Source organism: Medicago truncatula, chromosome 4 (assembly GCF_003473485.1).
Source record: "Medicago truncatula cultivar Jemalong A17 chromosome 4, MtrunA17r5.0-ANR, whole genome shotgun sequence".
Classification (NCBI taxonomy): Eukaryota; Viridiplantae; Streptophyta; class Magnoliopsida; order Fabales; family Fabaceae; genus Medicago; species Medicago truncatula.
In genome coordinates, this window is record NC_053045.1 from 41358274 (window position 1) to 41382377 (window position 24104).

A 24104-nucleotide genomic window follows, 5' to 3' on the forward strand; every position below is an offset into this window, starting at 1 on the left:
GCTACATTCATTGTAAAGTACATCTGTGTAACTAATAAGAACCATCTAATGCATAATTATGCAGAAGATGGTTTTCAATTCTGCACCAACACTTGCATCGTTCCACAAATATAATATTCAAGTTAACCAGTGTACTCAAAGGCCATTCCATAACATCCAATCATCACAAAATAACCATAAACCTTGACACCCTTATTTCTTGCATTGGATAAATACTTGACTCCCTTTAGCTGAAGTCAATGTTCCAAAGTTCTACATAATGTCTTCTTTCTGCTTTCCTAAAACCAGTCTTCCCATTTTTTGGACACAACTTGCTCCTACAACGCCTTACTTGCACCAACATCCTTTGCCCATAATTGAGTATGCACTGCTACTGCTCAACAAAATAATTAGCATCAACACCTCTTCTGCAATAGTACTACTCAATCATCACAAAACTTCTTTTTCTCGATACTATCCATTCCTTGAACTTGTAATGTCGTTTACAATCTAGCCTACAATCACCAAATCGCTCATCCCATCAACCGCCCCTTAAACACTATATCGGACAGAGACACCACTGTTGAATTTGAAGACAACCTTCTACCTTTGATTTTAGTCATAGAGTTGAGTTAAGTCCAACCAGACACTTTATTGGCTTTTGTATTAGATTAAGCGAAGTTGTGAATTTATGACTGAGTTAACAAGTGGAGATTATCTTTTGAGAAATGGAGATGTTCAGTACTAAAGTTTTAGTATATAAATGCACATATTTAAAAGTGATTGATAGATATTTGGCAAGTGTACCAAAAGCTATCGAGGTAGTAATAAAGTTCGTATCCACGAGAACCGTTGTTAATTTCTGCTTAGCAAGTTCGTTAAAATAAAGGATGTAATAAATTTATGGGTTGCCCTAGACAGTAGATTAGGGTGCAATAAAAAGTAAATAACAGAAAATAAAATCGTTTGATAATTGGATTAAAGCAGATGATCAAGAAAAATAAAATGGTTTGATAATTGGATTAAAGCAGATGATCAAGTTGGTGAATCCTCTATTGCTTTATGTGAAATAGCTTATCTCTCTTTACTCTCAACACTTATTCAATCTCTTGACTCAAAACTCTTTCCTAAGTTATAACCTTTTAATCTCTTCAACCGATTGAATAATCGCGGAAGCGATGTCAGAATGTTAATTCATGTCATAACCATCAATTTCCTATCCCTAGGTTCCTATGTTGAATTAAACAAAAACAAAATTACTATTTCAGAATTAAAAGTTAGGGTTAGTAGTCATTCAATTACTAAGATCAATTTATGTGATTGCAAGAAGCTAGGGTTAATAGTCAAGCAAACAATCATATGAAAAGCAATTAACATAAATAATTCTGAATAAAGACCGAATAATATTGATAACAAAGAGAGTTCCAATTTTATAATAGGTTCATTATGGTTCAATCAAAGGGAATTAGATAGACATGATTAAAGAATAAACAACATAGTAAAGAAAATAAATCGATAGAATCTCGTCGTTATCGACGTTGCTCTTCAATTTCTTCTCAATAGGTGCTAATGTATGCTCATCCTTTTCGTGATCCTGTATCCCAATTTCCTCCGAAATGTGATGTGCTGTGCGGCTAGCTTCCCCAACATGAATTCCAATTTTGTGCATAGCTAGCTTTCTTATATATAGGAATGTAACCTAGTTCCTTTCTTTCTCCACAAGCATGTTACGCTTTTCTTTAATTTGATTTTCTCAAGCCCAATCTTTAATATGAATATTAAAATCATTGCTGTTGGCACTTCTTATTTTGCTCTTGTTTGATCACATAACAAATAATCATGATAATAACCCATTAATTCTAATATTTCCTTGCTTGACTTATTCAAATTGACTCTAAATTAAATAACTAATAAAAATAGACTTAAAATTTAATTAAAAAGACTCTAAAAATGTGATATGTAACATATATTTATATCCTAAAGTTTTAGTAATTGACATCTTTATTTCTTTGGAGAAATGGAGAAGATCTCTACTATAATACACATCTTAGTTTTCATGGTTAGTTTTCATGTTGGCATACAGTGTTTATTGAATAGCATTTCAGTTGAGTCTTATTGAATCGCATACATTGTCCATCAGAGGTGATCGAATAGCACTTGTCTTGCATTGTTTAACAATCTAAACTTGTCTTGCATTGAATCAATGCATGAATATCATCATAAGAACTTCCACCTTCTTCAACAGCTCTTTTTGCATTCTCAAAAATACTTTTAACCCGCCTTCTCATTTCCTCTGTATCTTCACTCTCCGCCATCAACTTCTTCACTGCCAACTCCACCTTCTCTCTTCCAACCAACTCTTTCCTCTCTTCATCCCAAGACCCCCACTCTCTACTACCAACTTGAACACCAATCCTCAACACATCAGTTATCAACTTCTCATTGATAAATTGCTCAGCTGAAAGTGGCCAAGTCGCCATAGGTACTCCAGCACACACACCTTCTAAAGTTGAGTTCCATCCACAATGAGTCATAAACCCTCCAACAGCCTCATGCTCCAAAATCAAAAGCTGAGGAGCCCAACCTCTAAAAATCAAACCTTTATCCATTTCCTTCATTCGCCTTTCAAATTTATCAAGAACCCAATCTTCTTCATTTTTAGATGAGTTGAGAATCTTCCCAACCACCCAAATGAATGATTGATCAGAAGCTTCTAAGCCATAAGCAATTTCCTTGAGCTGTTTCATTGGTACGCGAGCTACGCTCCCAAAACTTATGTAAAGAACTGAATTGGGTTTCTTAGAATTCAACCAATTCAAACAACTTTGTTCATCTATAGTGGGTTGTTTCCCTCTTTCTTTCTTATCTTCTACGCTTCTGTTGCAAAGAGAAACTGGTCCTACAAGCCATGCTTTCTTTCCCAGTTTGTTTCTTACGTAATCAGCATAAGCTGGTTCCAAATCATAAAAACTATTGATAAGAGTACCAAGGCTATTTTCCTCTAATTGCTTTATCCTATCAGAAAACTGAGATGGGTTTCTCATGAAAATTGGAGTCTGAGACCGTGTCATCTCGATTATGTCAGGAAGGCCAGGAACAATGAAAGGTTCTGAGTCTGAACTCAGATTCTCTAACACAACATGTTTTCTCGTATTTTCAATGACACAGCGCGGGAAACACCCGTTACCATTGAAGACAATTCTTGGAATTTTGAGTTCATCGATGATGTCGCCAGCCCAACGATGAAACATGTCAACAACTATACCGTCCGGTCTGTGTTGGACTAGGAACTGTTTCAGAGGTTCAAGGAGAATCGAGGTATCGATCATGGGACCAGCAGACATGTCGGTGTCAGTTACTTCAGTGTTTTCAGGGGTGGTGAGAATCTGAATGGTGATGGGATGATTGGATTTTTGGTCTCTGGTGATTGAATTTTGGAATTGAAGAGCGTTAGATGGTGTAGTTATGATGGTTGATGTGGCTCCATGTTTTGCAAACACTCTTGCTGTGTCTACCATTGGAATCTGATGTCCTCCACCTACGAAGGGGAAGAAGTATATTTTAACTGCATCAGTTTCATGGTTCATGTTGAAATGGAGATGATGATGCTCACAACTCACTTGACTTGCTTAGTGAAAAACTGTGAGTTATGAGGAAGATGCAGGTCCAATTATGTTGAAGATGGAAGAGTTGTGTTATAGAATCATTTTTTGTACGGCCAATCAGAAAAGTTTGACATGAAAACGTCATGAATGACAGACATATTACAACCTTGAGACATCTCACATGTTGACGGAGTCTCTAGGTATGGATAGAAGAAAAATGAACCTATAGGACCACTTGGTGCATGTTTGAATCAGCTGTGACTTCAGCAAATGATTTGGTCAAACTCACTTTCGGTACATGCATATGTCATGCAAGAGTGCATTGCTTATTTTGTTAGATGTTTTTGAATGTACGCCAAAACTAATTTATAGAAATTTGTATAGGTTGCATTGTTTTAAACTTTGCATTCAAACACTAGTGTTGGTTTTTGAAATGTACATGTTTTTTCTTGTTTCATTTCTTCATGAATCGTTTCATTTGCTTTTGAAAATTGGGATTTTTGTTGTTTTTCAAAAAGTGAATTGTTTCACTCAATTGAATGATGGGATTTAATTGGAGTATGATTTTTTAATGGATTATGATTGTTACTACGAAAAGTTCATTAACGAAAACAAAGAATGATACAGAGCAAGGCTATTTCGTGGGATATAGCACTACTCTTTTTTAATTCATGGAGAAATTCCACAAGCATGTCTATATTAGTTATTCAATTAAACAAGGACCTGTTAAATACAGAAAGGGATTAGGAAGTTCGAGATGATACAATAGGAAAGAGGACGAGGGACATTATACATCATGTTTAAACTATAATGCTAACCAATTTGCAAATTATATTACAGTTCTCAAAATGAATCTTATTCCAATCCCATACCTATCAAGATTTAAGAGAGCCTATACAAATATTAACTGGATATATACTGTCTTTAAGCCTAAAGAATTCAACGCACAGAAACAATGTCAGGTAAGGAGATCGATAACTCGCTTTCCTCTAAATGGTAATAAGTATATTAATCACCCACTTTAAAGGTCTCTGAAGGTCATCACAAGTTGCCTTCAGCTCCCCTTTTGGGCTGAAACATCCATTCTTAATAGACAAAATATCCACCTGACTATGACTACAGGAGCACTTGAATTCTGTTTTTGTCAAACTATGTGAGCCTCTCACCAGAGCGCTTTGACAGTAGAGCCGCCTTAACAATATTCCCCCTTGTAATAAGTCCAACCTAGCAAAATTGTGAAAAATCAATCAGCCGAATTCATTGATGTAATAACAAAGTTTTAACTTTCAAGAGATTAATAACTCACCAGCTTTCCATCTTTGTCTACCACAGGTAGTCGACGATATTTTGTTTCAAGCAACAGCCTAGTACAAGAAGTAACAGTGTCAGGCATCAGGAGAACAATGTTCACAACCAAGATTATCATTATAGGATGGATGTGAGATTAGGAATCTCATTTAACAAAAGATTCAATTCCATGGATGCTAGGATGGATATAAGATTTAGAAATCTCATTCAAAAAAGATTCAATTCCATGGATGCGTGTAAATCAAATGGTTGTACTTGTGTTACAATAAATTACCAGATATTTTTGCTGCCCTAATAGTATATAAGAAAGAAATTATAAACTATTATGACATCAGTGACATAATAGTCAGAGAAAAAAAGCCATTCAATATGTATGTGAAATGTGATAGGTAACCCCTTGGTCAGTTATTTACCTAGTTAGTTTGTTTGTTAATAGCTGGTGCCAGGGACTACCATAATAGGGAAAATAAAACTTGGCTATAAATAAGAAGAGGGGTTGAGAGGGGAGCTATCTAGTCATTTCAGAGAGTTGGGCTTTCCGGCATTTAGGAGGTTGCAGACCCTCGAAGTTCAGCATTGGTTTATGTAATCATAGGGATTCTTCACTGGTCTATGCAGCAAAAAACCAGTCTTTATCAACAAGCATCAAAGCTAAGAGGAGTTAATAGGAGGAACTAATCTTGTCATCGGAGAATCCTTTCGGAAATTGAGAGATTACACACATTTGAAGTTTTTCACTTATGTTCGTTAGCCAAGGGGATTCTTCCCTAATTACTCGTAAAAAAGAAATAGTGGTTCTTATCAGTGTGTAAAAGCAGTACCTGGCAGCATCCTCCAGACTAGTGGATTCATGAACAACAAGTGGACTTGGAGTCATCAAGTCCCCGACAACTTTTCCATTGGTCTTACTAAGCAGCTTTTGTATCTCATTGAATGTCTGCCATGCAAAACAATAATTAGAACTGCACGTAAGTAGCCAGTTAACAGAATGATAATAGTTATCTATCTCTATACAATTACAATTTCCCTTCTGTTTGGGAAAAAGTGACTATGAAGGCTAGATTAAGGTTTTTCTCAAATGCATATCATGGGTGAAAATTTAAATAGGTATCAGTAGCACCTGACAAAATGAGTGGATTGAGGAAAATGTGCAATCAAATATTCATCAAACATTGAAATAAAATATGGGAAATGCTAATTGGTGCCCCCGGGGCACTTGTTAAGGAAACAAATATAGTAGTATTGCATTGGAACTTGTGTAATCAATTTAAGAGTGTTGTTTTCAACTTAAAACTTGCTTTTGACTTCCTTAACCAGTGTCTTCGGGGCACAGGGCACTGGTTAGCATGACTCATAAAATATATGGTTATATCCCAAATCAAAACTTGTGAGCATCATTATTCATCTTCATCAGAATTGAAAGATATCAAGCCAGATTAAAACAAAATCAGCATCCTATAGAATCATCATGATTTGACAGAAAATTGGTTGAATGTATTTAGAAACATTCATACAGTAATCCAACTATTGCTTATATGACAACAGCAAGGTTGCAAACATAAAACGGCCACTTACTTTCCAAGTACTGTCCACATCAGGGAATAAGCTTGCATCACTGCTACCTAAAAGCGAAAGCAAACAATCAGTAAGAACTTAGCAACAGTATGAGATAAATATTTAGCTTCTTCACTCACATCCCAAAATAGAAACTACTATTTCTTTCTCATTAACATCCAAATAAACATAAACATATCGGTATCTTCCATGTTTCAGCAACTACAACACAAAATTTGAAGACAAAATACACAATTATAACCATTCTCAAAGCTTTCAAAGAAATTGATTTAATGATTTACTTTAATAACCGAAAGAATGGTTGAAATTTTGCCACTTTAAAGTACAATACACAAAATATTAAAGATGTCCTATGTACCTGATATTGTATCAATTGCTAACAAGTCATAATCTGAAACAACTCCAACCTACATCACCCAAAAAAGAAACAGAAACGAAACAACAAGTACAATGAGTAACTAAAACAATAACTAAAACAACAGTACAACACATATTTAGTGTGTACTTGCATTTTTGTACATAGCCACAACAAAACTATATTAATCAAGTACCAGATTCCATTCCTCATCGATCACCGGAAGACCACTGATTCTGTTCTTGACAAGAGCCTCCAAAGCTATAACAAAAACAAAAAATTGCAACCATGTAAAATTAACGTTGGATCACATAATAACAAGAAGGCCTAAATTTCAGAGGCTAAAATCATATTTAAATATAACTAAAAAATACAATTATGAGTGGAACCTACCTTCATCAACGGAAGTAGTGGTTTTAACAACATGCAAATTATGCTTTTTAGTCATGAAATCAGAAACTGTATAAGTTCCATTCGCGCGCTAAAAAAAAAAAAAAAGCAAAACCTATATTAGAAAAAATAAGATTAAACACGGTAGCGTAATAAAAAAGCTTGATCCGAAGAAAAGAACACTTACCGGAACCGAATTAACGGTTTGGGATGAAACAACACTGAACCTAGCGGATTGTGCAAAACGGTGTCGTTTTGGTAGGACGGAAGAAGGAAGCAAAGAATGGCAATGAGGTAAAATGATCCGATGTGGAGTGCTAAGTGGGAGAGTGTTAATCAAATGAATCGAACTCATTTTTTTAATATTTTCTCTTTTTCTATTCTGAGATACGAAATCGACAAAGACCAAATCTCCTATTCTATTTTCTTTCTTAGAAAAGAAAGAAAAAAAAAATGATCTGGTGTTGTTTTGAAAGGTGAATATGAAGAAGATGAAATAATTGAATTGAATGATGGCGGTGGTGGAATAAGAATGAATGAATATAATAATTAGAATATAGAAAGAGAGAGAGAGAATATATAGAGAGAAATAAATAAATAAAAATAGGAAAATTGGTTGAAGGAAAAGTAGAAGACGTGAGCGTACTTTACTTTTCCGTTGAAGGCGGTGTGGAATGCGATCAATGTGGACACTGAGTCGGTATCGGGATCTGGCAACGGTGTCGTTTTGTTTAAGATCGCGTGTGTTCAATGTGTGTATTGAATTTTCCTTTTTCTTTGCTTTTGGTTAACGGTTTCTAATTTTCGAAGTTTCTTCTGTTGTACATTGTGGAATTTTAGGACCAATTTCACTCATACCATATTTTCAAAGTCAAATTTTTTTTTTATGACGACAACAAATCATATTTAGTGGAGTACATCAAGGTAATATATATTCTTCTTCGCAAATTAATTCATTTCATGTGCAGTCTCCTATATTGTTGTGGGTAAATTTAATTTGATTGAATGTTGTAGTATTTTCAAATAAAATTTAAGATGATAATAAACATAATAATTGAGACAAACACATATTTTTCAGAATGTGAGATTGAAAATGTAAAATTTCTTTTTAAGTTTTGAAAATTTGTTCACGGGAATGTTATATTTTTAATAATGTTATTTACACATAACTTCTTCTATGGTTATTTACTCCATCCGATCACGTTTATAAACAAAAAATCACTCCTAAAAATTGGTTTTTTGCTTGTAAATGTGATCGGATGGAGTAAAGGATGGGAATCTAACATTCTTATGCGAATAAAATTCAACTTGCTATAAATTATCACTCTCACGCAGATTTATTTTAAAACATTTTTAGAAAATTTAAATTTTTACCAAACACGTGGGTAGAAATGAAATGTCATTTCAAAGAATGTAATTTTTTGCCTTACCGCAAACATTGAAATTAATGAAAATGATTGTGTTGCATCTTTTTTTGAAATCGGTTTATGTCCAATTATTTATTTTGTTAAGTTTATGTTCATTAGACCATCTACAACAAATCACTCCATTTTGTGTGTTTAAGTGGGTTGATAGACTTAAGCAAATGTACTAAAAATGTATCGAAGTAATAAAATAAGTTTGTATCATTGTGTTAATCTCAATTTAGCAATAAAGTAAATATTTAGGATGTATAAATTATTTTGTTTGTAGATTTGATTTGATTGCATAAAATTAAATAAACATAAAATAAAGATAGTTTTGGAAAATATATGGAGAGTGATGAGTTTAGGTCTTTCGAATCCTCTAAGTTCCCCTAATCGGTATACTGCACCTATTCTTATGAATGATTTTCTAGTTTCACGATGGTTAATAAAATAGCCCTAATCAATCCCTTGACTTAGGACCCTCTTCTCAAACTATAACCCCTAATTCCTTAGGTGGTCTAATAATCTTTGAAGGTTTTACGAACGTTAACTTAATATCACAAATAACTGATTATCTATTCCTAGACTAACAATGTTTATTTGAACAACTCAATTAGGTCTAAGTAGACAGCTATGGTCAGTAATCATTCATTCTCACTAAATCATGTTTATATCTGATCAGGATATAAAAAGCATTAAGAACAATTGAGTTGAATAAAAACTAGATTGTCATTCACAATAAATAGAGTTTCACATAGTAAAGGAAATTAGCTAGATATAATTAAATACATAAACAACATAGTAAAGAAAGGTGAGGTTTAGCATGAGAATGGAAGGTTATTTTCCACCATGAAAAAGTTTTTTTTTTAAGCATTGGATTAAGTAAGAAACATAATATTATCATGGTCTGTCAGTACTAGACCTAACCACTTATCCTCTATTATCATCTTCCTCCTAGCCTCACCATCTTATCCGACCTTCCATTGTGACCTTCATCCACCTTCTCTTCCTCTGATGCAAAATAAGAATTCAACAAAGAGGAAATTGGAATTTTAATTCTTTCTACCAAACCCACCATCGAAGAAAACAAAGAACATTGTTGGCTTCAAATTCTGCTTTTTTATTATTATCTCCTTTTAAGCCAAAAGAACAAATATACTCGATTTCAAGAATCAAAATAAAAACATGAAAATCCGAGCATAAGAAAATCCTTAATTTTAGAATTTTGTGTTCTTAGAATCATTTTATAAGCATCCGAGTGGAAATTGATGGCAGGGCCGAGAAAGGAGATTCTTGAAGGGAGAATGGAGTCGGAGATGTAGGTTTCAATGTCGGTCTCAGAGACGGCGGTGATGATGCGTTGGTGGAGGGTTAAACTCTTCTCCACTGTAGATGTAAAGTTCAGATCTGAAGGTTGAAGAAATGTGAAAGAAAAATAGAAAAAAATATAGTGTACATAGACCATGTTAAAATCTATACACCTCTTTAATCTAATGGATAAAATTTACTTTCCTATGGTGGGAAACAACTAGAGTATTGTTGATTACACGTGTTGTTTGGCTGAGAAACACATGTAAAATACCAAAATACCCCTCGGCAGTTGTCGAGGAAAAATAAAATCGGCTGCAGTTAACTCCCGAGGAAAACCTCGGCAGTTAACTGCCGAAATTCAATTAAATCCATCGGCAATTGAGTGTCGTGGAATCACTTCGTGTACCTGTATTCACCCAAACAATTTTTCCATCAAAATTTCTTTTCCCAATTAATTTGTGTTCATGAACAATTTTTTATCTTCACCCAAATTTTCTTTTCCCAATCACTTTGTGTTCCTGAACAATCAAACAATTTTTTATCTTCACCCAAATTTCTTTTTCCCATCAAATTTAATATTTTTTCTTTGTGGGTAGTTCCCAAATTCATCAAACAAAAAAAGGCAATTGAAATTTGTTATGTGGATCAAACTACCATTGCAAAACCTTGGGTAAATTAGGACCAGAATAATTGAAGAAGAAGAGAAGAATTGGAATCTAAGTGTCTCAATAGTGTATGAGGCTTTTTCACACATGGACTCTTTCACCAACCTTCCATGAACTCTCGCATGAGGCTTGTAGATATGAAAATGCATGTGGTTTCAATATTTTTTTTTTCTAATTTTGTATGAGCATGCATCGACAAACAAAAAGGAAAAGATGAAATGGAAAAAAGAAACAGATGTAGGATTTCCTCAATTACATAGATGCTCCTCAATTCATATGAGTGATTCCACGGCACTCAATTGCCGATGGATTTAATTGAATTTCGGCAGTTAACTGCCGAGGTTTTCCTCGGGAGTTAACTGCAGCCGATTTTATTTTTTCCTCGATAGTTAATTGTCGAGGGGTATTTTGGTATTTTACATGTGTTTCTCAGCCAAACAACATGTGTAATCAGCAATTCTCAAACAACTATCCATTCCCATGCTAAATGTCACCGTAAAAAAAATAAACCGATAGAGTTCCGTCGTTTTCGACGGTGCTTCTCAATCTTCTTTCAATCGTTACTGATTATGTGTTTTTTTTCCCTATCCATGTGCCTTCTTCCTTTCTCGTGATGCGTGCGGCTCCACTTGTTTCCAAAACGTGATGATGCTTCTATTCCATGATGGCTTCTCTTTTTATATTATGTTGTGCCGTTTTTTTCTTTCTTTCTTTTCATGACACTTTCTTCTTGTTCTTCTTTTCGGGTCAACACCCATAGGTTGTGCAAAAGGGTTAAAGCCCAATTCTCTTGTTATTCACACCACAAGAGTAAACACTTCTAAATTAGGGTTCCTAAAATCGTGTCACGAAATAGCCATCGTGACACGTTTTAACCAATGTCGAATGAACCTCACCTTGTGCTTCAAATCGTAACACGTTTTCAACAATCGTGACACGATTTTGCTTTCTTCAAAATCTTCTATTTTTCTTGTTTTCTTTGTTGTTTAAACTTGCTTGTGAACTCAAAATATCATGAAAATGACACTAAAAATAGTGAATGACTGACTGTCATCACAACCCCAAACTTGAATCATTCCTTGTCCTCAAGGAATTTACTTGCAAAATTGACAACCGACAGTAAAATAACAATTACATGATCAAACGATAGTACCCAAAAGTTCAACACCTTACTAGCTAAAGATGAGCTAGTTTGACTTGTTAGCAACCACCAATTCACAACTCCACGCAAAAATATGAAAGGGTTCACACACAGTCGACATGCAATCTACATATTACCATAAGCTTGAAAAGTTTCTAAACGTCGATCAAAATCAATGTCAATGCACACTTTGAGGTCTTTAAGGGTTTTAATGGGGCTTAGGTGAAGGTGGGATAATATTTGGATAAGTAGGCTACACAAAATTTTGAGTTAGACACTCCTACGGAAGTTAAAGCACAAATTCAATCCATCATTCACCTTTGGAACAACAATTATTGCAAGGGTACTAGAGGTTATTTATAACAATTGGGACCATCGAGTTTGAAGTAACTCAATTTTTCAATATTATAATGTTTCAATCTCGTATTATTTGTACCTCACATGCACAACATAAAGGCTTGTGTGCGTGAAAGTAGCGAATTTTGAGTATACTAAAAAAGTTTTAGCAGATTCAACTCTACTATCTCAAAATTCACATACATGAAAATCCTCTCACAAAACCTAACTCCTTTTTCATCTTCTCTTCCCATATAAATACATAAAAAAAAAATCCACCATTCATTGCTAACCCGATCATGGAGTCTTTTTGAAGGAACAATTCAATTTTGCAACCCAGGTCTCACTATAGTTGTTTCTTATGGTGAGATTGACTTCTTGAAATTTAAAGTTCTTCTTAGACAATGTTCTCATTCTATTTTTAACATTTCTTTGAAAATTTTATCTCAAAAAAACAACATAAATATGTTTAAAAGACTCAACTTTTTCATTAAAGTCGCTTTATGACATTTCTCTCATATCCTTATGTAAGGATTATTTTCTTTATTTTTAATGTTTGATTATAGTAATGTCTTTATGCTTAAATTTAGTTACTACTTTACATCTTATGAATGATTTTGGTTGTGTAACATTAGAAGCACCTTAGAGAAGGCTATATTGTGACTTAAGGGGAATATTTTGCAATATAAAGTAAGGGGTGAGCTTACTTAGTTACATGTTTGGTTTCTCACATGCTAGAGTGGGGAGGGGGTAAATGGATATTAGAAAAAATAAAGGTCGACAAATGAGAATGTGTAAGAGAAACATAGGGGAAAATGATTAGAACATTGAAGAAAATAAGATATATCCACCAAGAAAGAGAGGGGGTGAGAGGAAAATGGGAAACTTAAAGCAACGATCCATAAAAGAAAAAGGGACAACTTTGCTGAAAATTATGACAAACAAACAATGAATGTCAAACGACACAACAAAAGCATGTCGTGGCCGTGCGACGCCAGCGGCAAATGCATGCACAACACTATAGGGTATTAAGCCCTCACAGTGTAAAAAAAGTCTGCTTCAAAATGTTCTATAATTTTTTGTTTTGTCACCATAAATTAATTATTGTTGTCTATATTGATTTTTTTTTTTTTTTTTTTAAGATTATAAGTGTAAAAAATTGTAAGAGATAAAACATAACAAATCACTACTAAATATTTTTATATAGTGTTCTAATTTCTTTAAATTATGAACACTAGGCACAAACAGTTATACAAAATATATCATACTTCAAAAGAAAACACCTTATGTACACAAGGTTGTTTCTTATTTTTTTGAAAGATTGTAAGTTTGTTTCTTAATATATATATATATATATATATATATATATATATATATATATGTATATAATTGTGTATTTTATAAGAAAAATAATGGATGCAGATATGTGATGAATATGTTATAGGCTATTAGTATTATTTTTCCCCAATACAAAATATGTTAGTGATGAATGCATGTGTCCCAATATTAGGGGATCCGACCATTCTTCTCATATTTTTCTCCTTTTAATTGTGCTTTTATGATGACCTTTTTTAGCATTTTTATATGTTTTCCCCTTTAAGGTTTTCAAGAAGAATGGAGAGTTGATAAGCAAAATAGAAGTGACATGTGTTTAGACTAAACGAGGAGGAGTTTTTCAAGTTTTCCACGAGACATGTGGCTTAGTGGCATGGGTGTACAAATAGAATAATGAATGAAAATATTTCCCTTACTTTCACATATTTGTGAATAGAACTTGTAACGAGGATCGTTAGATCTAGACAATACTTATATTGTTAAAATTGTTATATTTTTTTGTTAGGATGGTTATCAATTCGTTTACATGTAAAAAAAAAATTAATTTGCATGCATACAAAAAAAAATTATAATGAATGCGGTTGCGTTATTTTTTTTGTGGTGATCGAGGTTTGAATCTCGGACATTGAATATATTATGCATTGTCCTTATCAACTGAGCTAAATTCACGAGAACGTGGTTACATTATTTAGTATCCGAGAAAAAAAAATAACATATATTACTTTTTGACTTAAAATAACATAGTGTATCCTTTTGTAAAAAAAAATTGTATTCTATCCCTCTTTAAAAAAATAGTACTCCCTCCGTCCCTAATTATAAGACCCTTTTGAGAAATTTTTTTGTCCTTTTTTATAAGATCCCTTTGTTATTTCCAACTACATTAATTATTTCTTTACATACATGCCCCTATTTATTATACATCTTTTTCTTCAATCAACAATAAATAACATGTTGAAAACATAAACTAACCTTCTTTCTTAAAAGATAAAATTGTAAAAACAATAGTGATTACAAACAACTTTAATACAAATATCCACTATCTTAATTCCCATGATTTTGGCAAAAGGGTCTTATATATAGGGACGGAGGGAGTATATTCTAGTGTTAAATAAGTCTCCCATGTCTAAAAGTATAGTAAATTTTGATATTAGTCCCTAAAAAATAAAATGAGATGTTTTCCTTCTCACATATTCTTTTGTTTTATTTTTTGTTAATACCGGATATAATCTTGACGTGTTCTTGAACATAATAATAAGAGAAATGCCAACAAAACACATTGTAACACACACTTTTCAACACACTCTCTTTGATTGGTTAAAATTCACATGGATCCCACCAAATCACGTGGGTCCTATATAAATTTGGTGGGTCCCATATGAATTTTAATCAATCAAATAAGATGTGTTTAATAGTGTGTGCTATAATGTGTGTTGTTAGGATTTTTCTAATAATAATATGGACATAAAAAGGTTGAATATAATGAATCATCGTGACACTAACGCATTTAAACATAGAGTCAATAACATAACATAAATGGATCATTAAGGACCAAAAACAAAATGTTTTTCTTTATGCGAGGATGAAAACAATCAGTTTTATTTTTTAGGGATTAAAATCAAAATTCGCTATATTTTAAAGTATAAAAACTTATTTAACTCCATTGTTCAATGTATGTAGTAGATTGCTGAGGAAAAAAAAATGTAGTAGATTTGGTCAATTTGATTTGTAATGTCGTAGATTTAGTTTTTTCAAAAAAAAAAATGTGGTAGATTTAGTCAACATTTTTTTTCCTCTCAAGAATGATATATATTTTTTTAACGAGCGGTACTAATATATTTTTTTTACTAAAGGTAATATATTATTTATATACGTTTTCTAGAACAAATATATTATCTATATTATTATAGTAGTATCCAAATTTGCAGATAATTTTTTTTAAAGAAAATTTACAGATACATGTTGTATACAATTTCTAAAGTGGTGTGGTATTTATTTTTGGTCAAAAAGAATATTTATATCTTTAGGACTACTTTGTTGATAAGATCTTCGAGATTTTTATAATACCTTTTTAAGTGACTTTTGAATTTTATTAATGTGTTATTGAAGTAACAAGTTAAAATTTTCATTTTTGTCAAAAAAAATTTAAAATGTTGAAAATATTTTATTTAATGTTTTAAAATTTTAAAATATATTCACAGAATTGCAAAGAAAAACATTAGAAGTAAAATTCAATGAAAACAATGAGCTATTTTTTTGACGTTGATAGAAAACTGAGAGTATGTTTAACTTTTAAAGTTAAAGCACAATTTTTTTTTTTTTTTAAGTAGCTCGCTGGATATAACTCACAAAATTAAATGTGAAGAAATGAAGTGTACGAGGTTCGAACTCCAGCCCCATCCATATATATGCAATATCATTATCAATTGAGTTAAATTTACGGTGATAAAACACTTTTTATTTTTTTTATCTTTTTTACATCTGTGCATGTCTCCTTCCATTTTTAGAGCATAAAGTTGATTTAAGAGGTGTAAAATTCATTTTTGCGTTTTCGGTTTATCTAATGTAGAATTGATTTTGTCTTTAAAATTGATTTTATTTTAAAAATAGAAATGTTGCGAATCCGATGAGAAATCACACAAATAACAAACTTGATGTGTGGAGCAAGGGATAGTCAAGCAACCAAAATCAAAGTGTATGGGACAATTATAAACACAAGCCAAAAGTAGAAAACAGCGAGAGAAAAGAAGAGAGAACACAAAAGAATTTATTGACCCAGTTCGGTCCAAATTGACCTAGCCTGAGGGAGAGAGCAGCCCTCCGTTTCACTATATGATGAGTAACTTTACAAAAGAGATATCAATGGGTTACAAGAATAAGTCTCCCGCCTAATTCTACCCAAAGCCTCAATCTCTTCCCGTAACCAAGAGACTCGATCTTAATAGTGTTTCCCAAGGTGAATCAACCCTCAAACCTTAGTGTTTGTTCCAAGAGACAAACTCTATACAAACCCTAGTTTTGTTGTTACCTTTCTAAACCCTTGTTTCAGCCCCCTCTATCTCAAGGTTTACTCTGATACAAAGCCTATATTTGTAGTAAAAAAATCCCTCATAAATTGGAACAAAATCAGGCCCAAAAATACGTTTTATTTTTCTGACTCTGCGCAAAATCGTGCTCCGATTTTTTACGAATTAAAGTGCCAATTCTGCTCCAAAAAATCGTGCTCCGATTTCTCCAAATCGGGCTCCAATTTTGACAGCAAATTTCAATTTCTCCAATTTTGAGTCACTTTCACAACAAGAAATTTTTGTTACTTTACTATCTTATTATCCAACTCATTTTCAGATGAATTTATCTAAACATAAGCCACTTTATCTTCATCTCAATTTTACAAAATCAATTCGTTAAAAACAATGTTTCTCACCGTAAAACTGAACATACAAAGATGCATATCTTAAATTTATTAACAACGCATGTTTTGACTTTTAGAGTGCGTTTGATCTGTTAAGAAATAATAAACATGACATGACAACTTAAATTGTACTATATTTGGTTGTAAAATTCTTTCAAGGACATGATAAATTAGGAGACAAGATAAAACTATTTAACAACACATGTTTTGACTTTTAGAATGCATTGGATCTCTTAAAAAATAATAAACATGACATGACAATTTAAACTATACTATTTTTTGTTGTAAAATTCTTTCAAGGACATGATAAAGTGGGAGACAAGATAAAACTTGTCTTTCACTAAATCACATAACAACCATTTGTCTAAAATATAAGTTGTCTAAAATATCAAAATATATTTTTATCCACCAAACATTATAAAAGACAAATAATTGTTTTTTTTTTTGGTAGATAGACGAAATGGCAAAGCCATTATAAACTCACACACACAAGTGGAGGTACCAGGGTTCGAACCCTGATCATGACATCCGGTCTAACAATTTCGGTATTTTGCCAGTTGAGCTAGGACTTCTGACAAATAACTGTTTAATACTTTAAAAGTTTGTTGTGTTATCATATCTATGTTATGATGTTAGGTACGATACTTACATTTTAACAAATCAAAAATCATATGTTCTCTTTTAAAAAAAAAAAACAAACAAATCATATGTTTTTTACTCGGTGAATATCTTTACACAGAAAAATAACCGTGACATCAGTTAAATTACTGATCGAAGTAGGAGGAGTATATTACCAACACAAATCATTAAAAATTAGGAACACAAAGCTGTACTGTAACTGGCATTCCTTCATTATAATTTTCACCAGTTACCTTTACAGCACTTCACACACCATTTTCACTTTCACTCACTCATTCATCACTATTCCCTTTCTGGTTTTTTCTCCCCAAATCCTTATCTACCAAATCCCCCTGGCCCCACACCCTTCTCAAATCAACGGTTCAGATCTCCTCGTTGGATTGTGCTAGGGTTTACGTCTCTTCTATATACTTTCTCTCACTTCACCATTTCCACTTCTCTTTTCTCACCGCAGTGCTTTGCTCTGCTACTTCAACAACTCTTCAATTTCCATTACCCTAATTTTCAATTTTATTTTTTATTTTATTTCTTATCTTTGAATTTATCACCGTTTTTTTTTTTATTCCCTTCCCTCTCCTCGTTTTCCCCAAATCAAAAATCAAAAAATTCTGTTTCAATTTTCATGAATCTAAGGTTTTTCTGTTCTTCCTAGGTTTTATTGTTATCAATAACAAGAGGAGGGGGAAGAGAAAAAAAAATTCAAAAAAAAAAATCACAAAAGGGGAAAATTAGGAAAAAAAAACATTTTTGAAAAAAAAATCAAATTTTTTTGTGAAATTGAGATGGCCCAGGTTCAGGTTCAGCCTCAGAATGCGATGACCGGTCCTAACGGTGGTGCGGCGGCTGCAGCGGCGGCCGGTGGCGGTGGAAATTTTGTGACGACGTCGCTTTACGTCGGAGATCTTGATATGAATGTGACGGATTCTCAGCTGTATGATTTGTTCAATCAATTGGGTCAGGTTGTGAGTGTTAGGGTTTGCAGGGATTTGACTACTAGGAGGTCACTTGGTTATGGTTATGTTAACTATAGCAATCCACAAGATGGTTAGTTAATTTAATTTAATTGTTTACTTTTTGTTATTCATTGTGTGATTTGTACTGTGAATTGGATTGGTTTTTTGATTTAAGAAAAGGGTTTGTAGAAAGGTTTAATCTTTATTGATGAATTATTAGTTTATGAAGCAGGGTTATGCTGGTTTCATGTTTAATTTGTTGTTGAATTCATGATTGTATTACTGTTAATTCTCTGGTGTGAGGTTTATACACCCTTTATTTAATGACACTAATTATATACCTTCAATTTCTAAAACAAAACAGGGCTTTTACTTATTGTCAAGCAAATTAGTTGGGGATTATGGTTGATATATATCGCTCATGCATGTTGATGATGTCTGTTGCAGTGCAATAATTGCCAATGGAAATTGTTTAACCAATTTTAAATAGTGGCTATAGCGGCGCTATAGCATAGCGGAATTTGAACTAACAACTATTGTTTTGCAATACGCTATTTAATACGACACTGTTGCGTAACGGAATTTGAACTAATGCCCCTTGTTCCGTAATACACAAATGAGTACAACACTGCTGCATAGCGGAATTTTAACAAACCACTATTTTCTACAATCTGCGACTGACAACACTTTTAAAATGATGAATGCACTCAAACTCGCATGCGTGGTATTGGGGGAAATGAACTTTGCATGCGACGTCTAAAGCTAATTTGTGTCTGGGAGATTGTTGACTTTTTGTCGAATGGGTTGGATACATATTTTTTGCCTTCTTTCCACTAATTTAACATATTGCCGAACATATATTTTTTGCCTTCTTTCCACTAATTAACAGTGTGAGAAGTAAATAGTTAATGTAATACGGTGGTAGAAATCATGTGGTAGCTCTTGTTAAAACGCTAGGTTAACTGAATATTTTAGATGGAGACTGCAAATAAGAATATTTTAAAGCTAGATTCATATAGAGCTTTTCTTGCAAATTTAGCATACCAGTCGAAGGCCTGCATATACAGTGTGTGTGGCTTACATTAAGCAGGCCTAATTTGCTTGCAGGCAACGTAATTCATCGAATTAAGAAATTTGACTGAAATAAGAATCCATCCCTTTGCTCGCTGGCAAAGGGATGGATTCCATACTTATATTTGGTTTTTGATATAAAAATGCTATATTTTGTTTCTTTCTATCGCTGTAACTTTGTGATTCATAATTGCAATTAATGATCTTTTAACTTAAATACTCTAGTATTACCTCTATTCTCAAGCACATGTCGATCTGCTTTTAGATTTTTTCTCAAACTATTGTATTACAAACATGTCGTATAATGTATGAGAATCGGTCAATTGATGACTGTATTTATTAACAGTAAGACAAGTTTATCTCTAATACAACACATGAAACATTAAAATAATTGAATGTTGTGTACTTCGTTATAGTCAATCTTATATTTTTTTGAGTTGTGGGCAAGGAATATTGTACAACAGAATGTTTTCATGATCTATCCTCATGTCATGAAAAGTTTATGTGATGCGATTTTCACCTACCTAATTTGTAAACCGATTGACTTTACCTTCATTTACAGATCTTCACATTTTTATCCTCGAGTAATATAATCTTTTATTTTGTTGCTGTTGTGGTAATCATTTGTTTTGTATCTCGCTGTTCATAATATATTTGCTGTGTGGATACAGCTGCGAGAGCATTGGATGTTCTGAACTTCACTCCTCTCAACAACAGGCCCATTCGCATTATGTATTCACATCGTGATCCTAGTATCCGCAAAAGTGGTCAAGGAAATATATTTATTAAGGTATTGATATCTTTGTTCTTCCACATTGTCTTGTAATGGAAAGAATTCTGCTAAGCTTCTGGACTGCATGTACTGGTTGGACCTGTTCTAACCATTTTCAATCTTCCTAATTTAATGATTATTGCAGAATTTGGACAAGGCGATTGACCATAAGGCGTTGCATGATACCTTTTCTTCATTTGGGAATATCCTTTCTTGCAAGGTAGCTGTGGATGGATCTGGCCAATCAAAAGGCTACGGCTTTGTTCAATTTGATACTGAGGAGGCTGCTCAAAAAGCTATTGAAAAGCTTAATGGTATGCTTTTGAATGATAAGCAAGTTTATGTGGGACCCTTCCTTCGCAAGCAAGAGAGAGAGAGCACAGGTGACAGGGCAAAATTCAACAATGTTTTTGTTAAGAATCTCTCAGAATCAACTACTGACGATGAGTTGAAGAAGACTTTTGGTGAATTTGGAACAATTACCAGTGCTGTAGTAATGAGGGATGGGGATGGGAAATCAAAGTGCTTTGGATTTGTGAACTTTGAGAGTACCGATGATGCTGCTAGAGCTGTTGAGGCTCTTAATGGGAAAAAAATTGATGACAAGGAATGGTATGTTGGAAAAGCTCAAAAAAAATCTGAAAGGGAGCATGAACTGAAGATTAAGTTTGAGCAGAGCATGAAAGAAGCTGCGGATAAATATCAAGGGGCAAACTTGTATGTCAAAAATTTGGACGATAGCATTGCTGATGAAAAACTTAAGGAGCTGTTCTCCTCTTATGGCACAATTACCTCTTGCAAGGTATGTATAATTGATATGACTGACATCTCACTAAATATTCGCTAAGTACATAGTCATATGTTGCTTTCTTTTCACTTGGAAGGTAATGAGAGACCCCAATGGCGTAAGTCGAGGATCTGGGTTTGTTGCATTCTCTACTCCCGAGGAGGCATCTAGAGCTGTAAGTCATATTGTATATTATTGGTTAATAAGGCCGAAGGATTTTTAGTTTGGAAATGATTTTTTTGTTGTGCTCTATTGTTTGCTAGCTCTTGGAGATGAATGGCAAAATGGTGGCAAGCAAACCTCTGTATGTGACTCTGGCTCAGAGGAAAGAAGATAGAAGAGCTAGGCTTCAGGTATGCGTAGGTGCAATTGTTTATTACCTCTACATACTAGAAAACACAAATCACACCTGTGGGGGCAAATGGAAAACCTTTGTGCTGACTGCGTGTTTGACAAAAAAACTAGATAATAGAACCAATGCAAACATGTGTACGGGTTCAAATCAGCAAAACTTTTGATGATTTTGTGGCAGTAAATCAGTTTGAGCTGGTCTGCTTTTTTGTTTGCTTTTAATCCATCTAGGCAACTCATACTATAAACAGGCGTTAGTTGTTTTATATTTTTGTTTTAATTTTTTTTATAACCAAGCCCTGGATATTAGGCACACTTATTTTTTTTGAGGGAAGCCCTGGCTATTAGGCACATTTATAAATTGTTGTTATTTAGCTTCTTAGTTATCTTGTATGATGTATAAAATGTGGTAATCTTGTTTATGATTTAATACGGTTATTTTATTGGTAATATAAAATATTCTCATACTGGATTTCTTATAATTTTATGGTCTATTTACTTAAAAACAAAATCCATGACTGTTTTGATTTTTAAATCATGAGTAATAAAAATACATAATTAAACTTTTGCTGTTTTAGTCACATCATATGGAACCTTCTAAACACACTTGTGTTGTATATAAGCTGTAATATTATTTTTTTGGGTCTCAGTTATATTTAGGATTATTTTTGGCTGTCAGTCTCAATTTCGTAGATTGTGGGCTATGATGATATTGCGTCTTGTTTATCATCAAATAAGATTAATTATGTCTGGTGATTGAGTTGAGGTGACCATAGTAATGTTAATTTTTTGGACTTGTAGGCTCAATTTGCTCAAATGCGTCCTGTCTCGATGCCACCATCCGTTGCTCCTCGCATGCCTATGTATCCCCCTGGTGGTCCAGGTATGGGTCAACAAATATTTTATGGTCAAGGCCCTCCTGCCATCATTCCTTCCCAGGTAAACCAGTTTAACTTTTAAGCTTTAGCAAGCATAATCATGAATTGAGCTTGATATTATTCCTCTGATTTGTCCTTTTAAGTTATGGAGTAATTTTATTAAACTATGTCCATCATTGCAAATTTTCTCAGCCTGGATTTGGGTATCAACAACAACTTGTGCCTGGAATGAGACCTGGTGGGGCACCTGTGCCAAACTTCTTTGTGCCAATGGTTCAGCAGGGACAGCAAGGGCAGCGTCCTGGTGGAAGACGTGGAGGTGGAGTCCAGCAGTCCCAGCAGCCAGTTCCGCTTATGCCACAACAGGTTGGTGGATTTCCATCTCGTGTATATAATTTTGTGGATCATCTTTCGTTTTTTGATCACTCACTTGATAATTTTGTGATTGACAGATGCTCCCTAGGGGACGTGTATATCGCTATCCTCCTGGAAGGGGCATGCCTGATGGTCCCATGCCTGGAGTTGCTGGAGGCATGTATTCTGTTCCTTATGACGTGGGTGGGATGCCCATTCGCGATGCATCACTTTCCCAGCAAATTCCTATTGGTGCTTTGGCTTCTCATCTGGCTAATGCATCTCCCGAGCAGCAGAGAACGGTAGGCTGTCATTTCAACTGATGTTTACTATGTTAATAACTCCTAGAGTTTTTGCTAAACTCCATTTGTTACATTTTAGTGGCCTTAACTAACAGTTGTTAGTTGGTTGTATATTTGCAGATGCTGGGTGAGAATCTTTACCCACTTGTGGAACAATTGGAGCCCGACAATGCTGCCAAAGTTACTGGTATGCTTCTGGAGATGGACCAGACTGAAGTTCTGCACTTGCTCGAGTCACCAGAGGCCCTGAAAGCAAAGGTGGCAGAGGCGATGGATGTCCTTAGGAATGTTGCGCAGCAGCAGGCTGGTGGTGCTGCTGATCAGTTGTCTTCATTGTCACTTAATGACAGCCTTGCTTCTTAAGATATTTATGCTGTTGGGATTTACTTCCTTGGTGGTTGACTATTTATCTTTCGGGCACTGGTTTTTATCCCCTTTTCAGATTGAGTTGTTTCATTAGACTAGATATTGCCGGTTTTTGGATCTCCTCCCTTGGGTTGAAGGCATGTCTGACTGCTGATATTTATTTATTGACTTGAATTTAGAACCATGAAATTGTCCGTTTGTGTTTTTTTACCGTTTGGGTGTGGAGAAAATATCTCGTTTTTTGCATAGATGCATAACTTGAATTTAGCACTCTTTATGAATTGTGAAATTAAAATGACCCCGCTTCTCTTTGAGCATAGGATGGTGTCATTGTGTAGACTCCAGATTGTGGTTGGAAGCAGAATAGGTGTAAAGTTGCAAGGACATCAACAGATCCTGCAACTGGTTGTCTGCAATCCATGATGTAGAGAAAAAGGACTTTGATTCCCTCACGGTGACAGCCTCTAGTTTTTCCAGAAATTTGGAAAGGCAGTATGTTAGAATGTTCTGCCAGTATTTCCGGAGCAAGAAGACCGAGCGCTTTGAAACGGTTGAGTAGGCTAGAGATCACCATTGAAGTTTAAAAGGGTCGAGACTTGGGTCTTTTACTGTGTTTGATATTTTCTCTAGGTTGGCTTAGTGCCTTGCTATCCATGGTATGTTTTACATTGAATAGTCTGCAATAACAATAATAGTCGACAACATGAGTAGTAAATGGTGCACGACTTGTATAGGTCTTCCATGGTTCAAAAAATAACAATAACCATCAAACTATACCATCCTAGTTGGAGTTGTCGCCTCTGAAGGCCATTTATG

General features: G+C 34.0%; 3 protein-coding genes across 3 annotated transcripts; 1 reads left to right on the forward strand and 2 right to left on the reverse strand.

The window, feature by feature from the left end:
* Positions 1-1878: 1878 nt before the first annotated feature.
* Positions 1879-3731, reverse strand: LOC112421126 (abscisate beta-glucosyltransferase). Its single transcript, XM_024781451.2, has one exon. The coding sequence runs from the start codon at positions 3564-3566 to the stop codon at positions 2151-2153; it is 1416 nt and encodes a 471-aa protein (XP_024637219.1). The 5' UTR covers positions 3567-3731; the 3' UTR covers positions 1879-2150.
* A 611-nt stretch (positions 3732-4342) lies between these two features.
* LOC25494455 (CBS domain-containing protein CBSX1, chloroplastic) lies at positions 4343-7949 on the reverse strand. Its single transcript, XM_024781452.2, has 8 exons — positions 7400-7949; positions 7216-7303; positions 7019-7083; positions 6826-6874; positions 6468-6514; positions 5714-5829; positions 4891-4948; positions 4343-4808 (listed from the first exon to the last, which is right to left on the reverse strand). Exons 1-8 carry the CDS (start codon positions 7565-7567, stop codon positions 4734-4736), a joined length of 666 nt encoding a protein of 221 aa, XP_024637220.1. The 5' UTR covers positions 7568-7949; the 3' UTR covers positions 4343-4733.
* Positions 7950-18236: 10287 nt separating this feature from the next.
* Positions 18237-23536, forward strand: LOC11445084 (polyadenylate-binding protein 8). The gene is made up of 9 exons (XM_003607874.4): positions 18237-18498; positions 20150-20268; positions 20396-21052; positions 21135-21212; positions 21301-21390; positions 22190-22327; positions 22459-22632; positions 22719-22922; positions 23043-23536. Exons 1-9 carry the CDS (start codon positions 18237-18239, stop codon positions 23283-23285), a joined length of 1965 nt encoding a protein of 654 aa, XP_003607922.1. The 3' UTR covers positions 23286-23536.
* The last annotated feature ends 568 nt before the right edge of the window (positions 23537-24104 follow it).

Coding starts and splice junctions, on each gene's coding strand:
- LOC25494455 (XM_024781452.2), bottom strand. CDS start 7,567: ATGAGTTCGATTCATTTGATTAACACTCTCCCACTTAGCACTCCACAT. Junction 7,084..7,215: donor CACTACTTCCGTTGATGAAG/GTAGGTTCCACT, acceptor TTTTTGTTATAG/CTTTGGAGGCTCTTGTCAAG. Junction 5,830..6,467: donor ATGTGGACAGTACTTGGAAA/GTAAGTGGCCGT, acceptor TTTGCATGGCAG/ACATTCAATGAGATACAAAA.
- LOC11445084 (XM_003607874.4), top strand. CDS start 18,237: ATGGCCCAGGTTCAGGTTCAGCCTCAGAATGCGATGACCGGTCCTAAC. Junction 21,391..22,189: donor ATAGAAGAGCTAGGCTTCAG/GTATGCGTAGGT, acceptor TTGGACTTGTAG/GCTCAATTTGCTCAAATGCG. Junction 22,328..22,458: donor CTGCCATCATTCCTTCCCAG/GTAAACCAGTTT, acceptor AAATTTTCTCAG/CCTGGATTTGGGTATCAACA.
- LOC112421126 (XM_024781451.2), bottom strand. CDS start 3,566: ATGAACCATGAAACTGATGCAGTTAAAATATACTTCTTCCCCTTCGTA.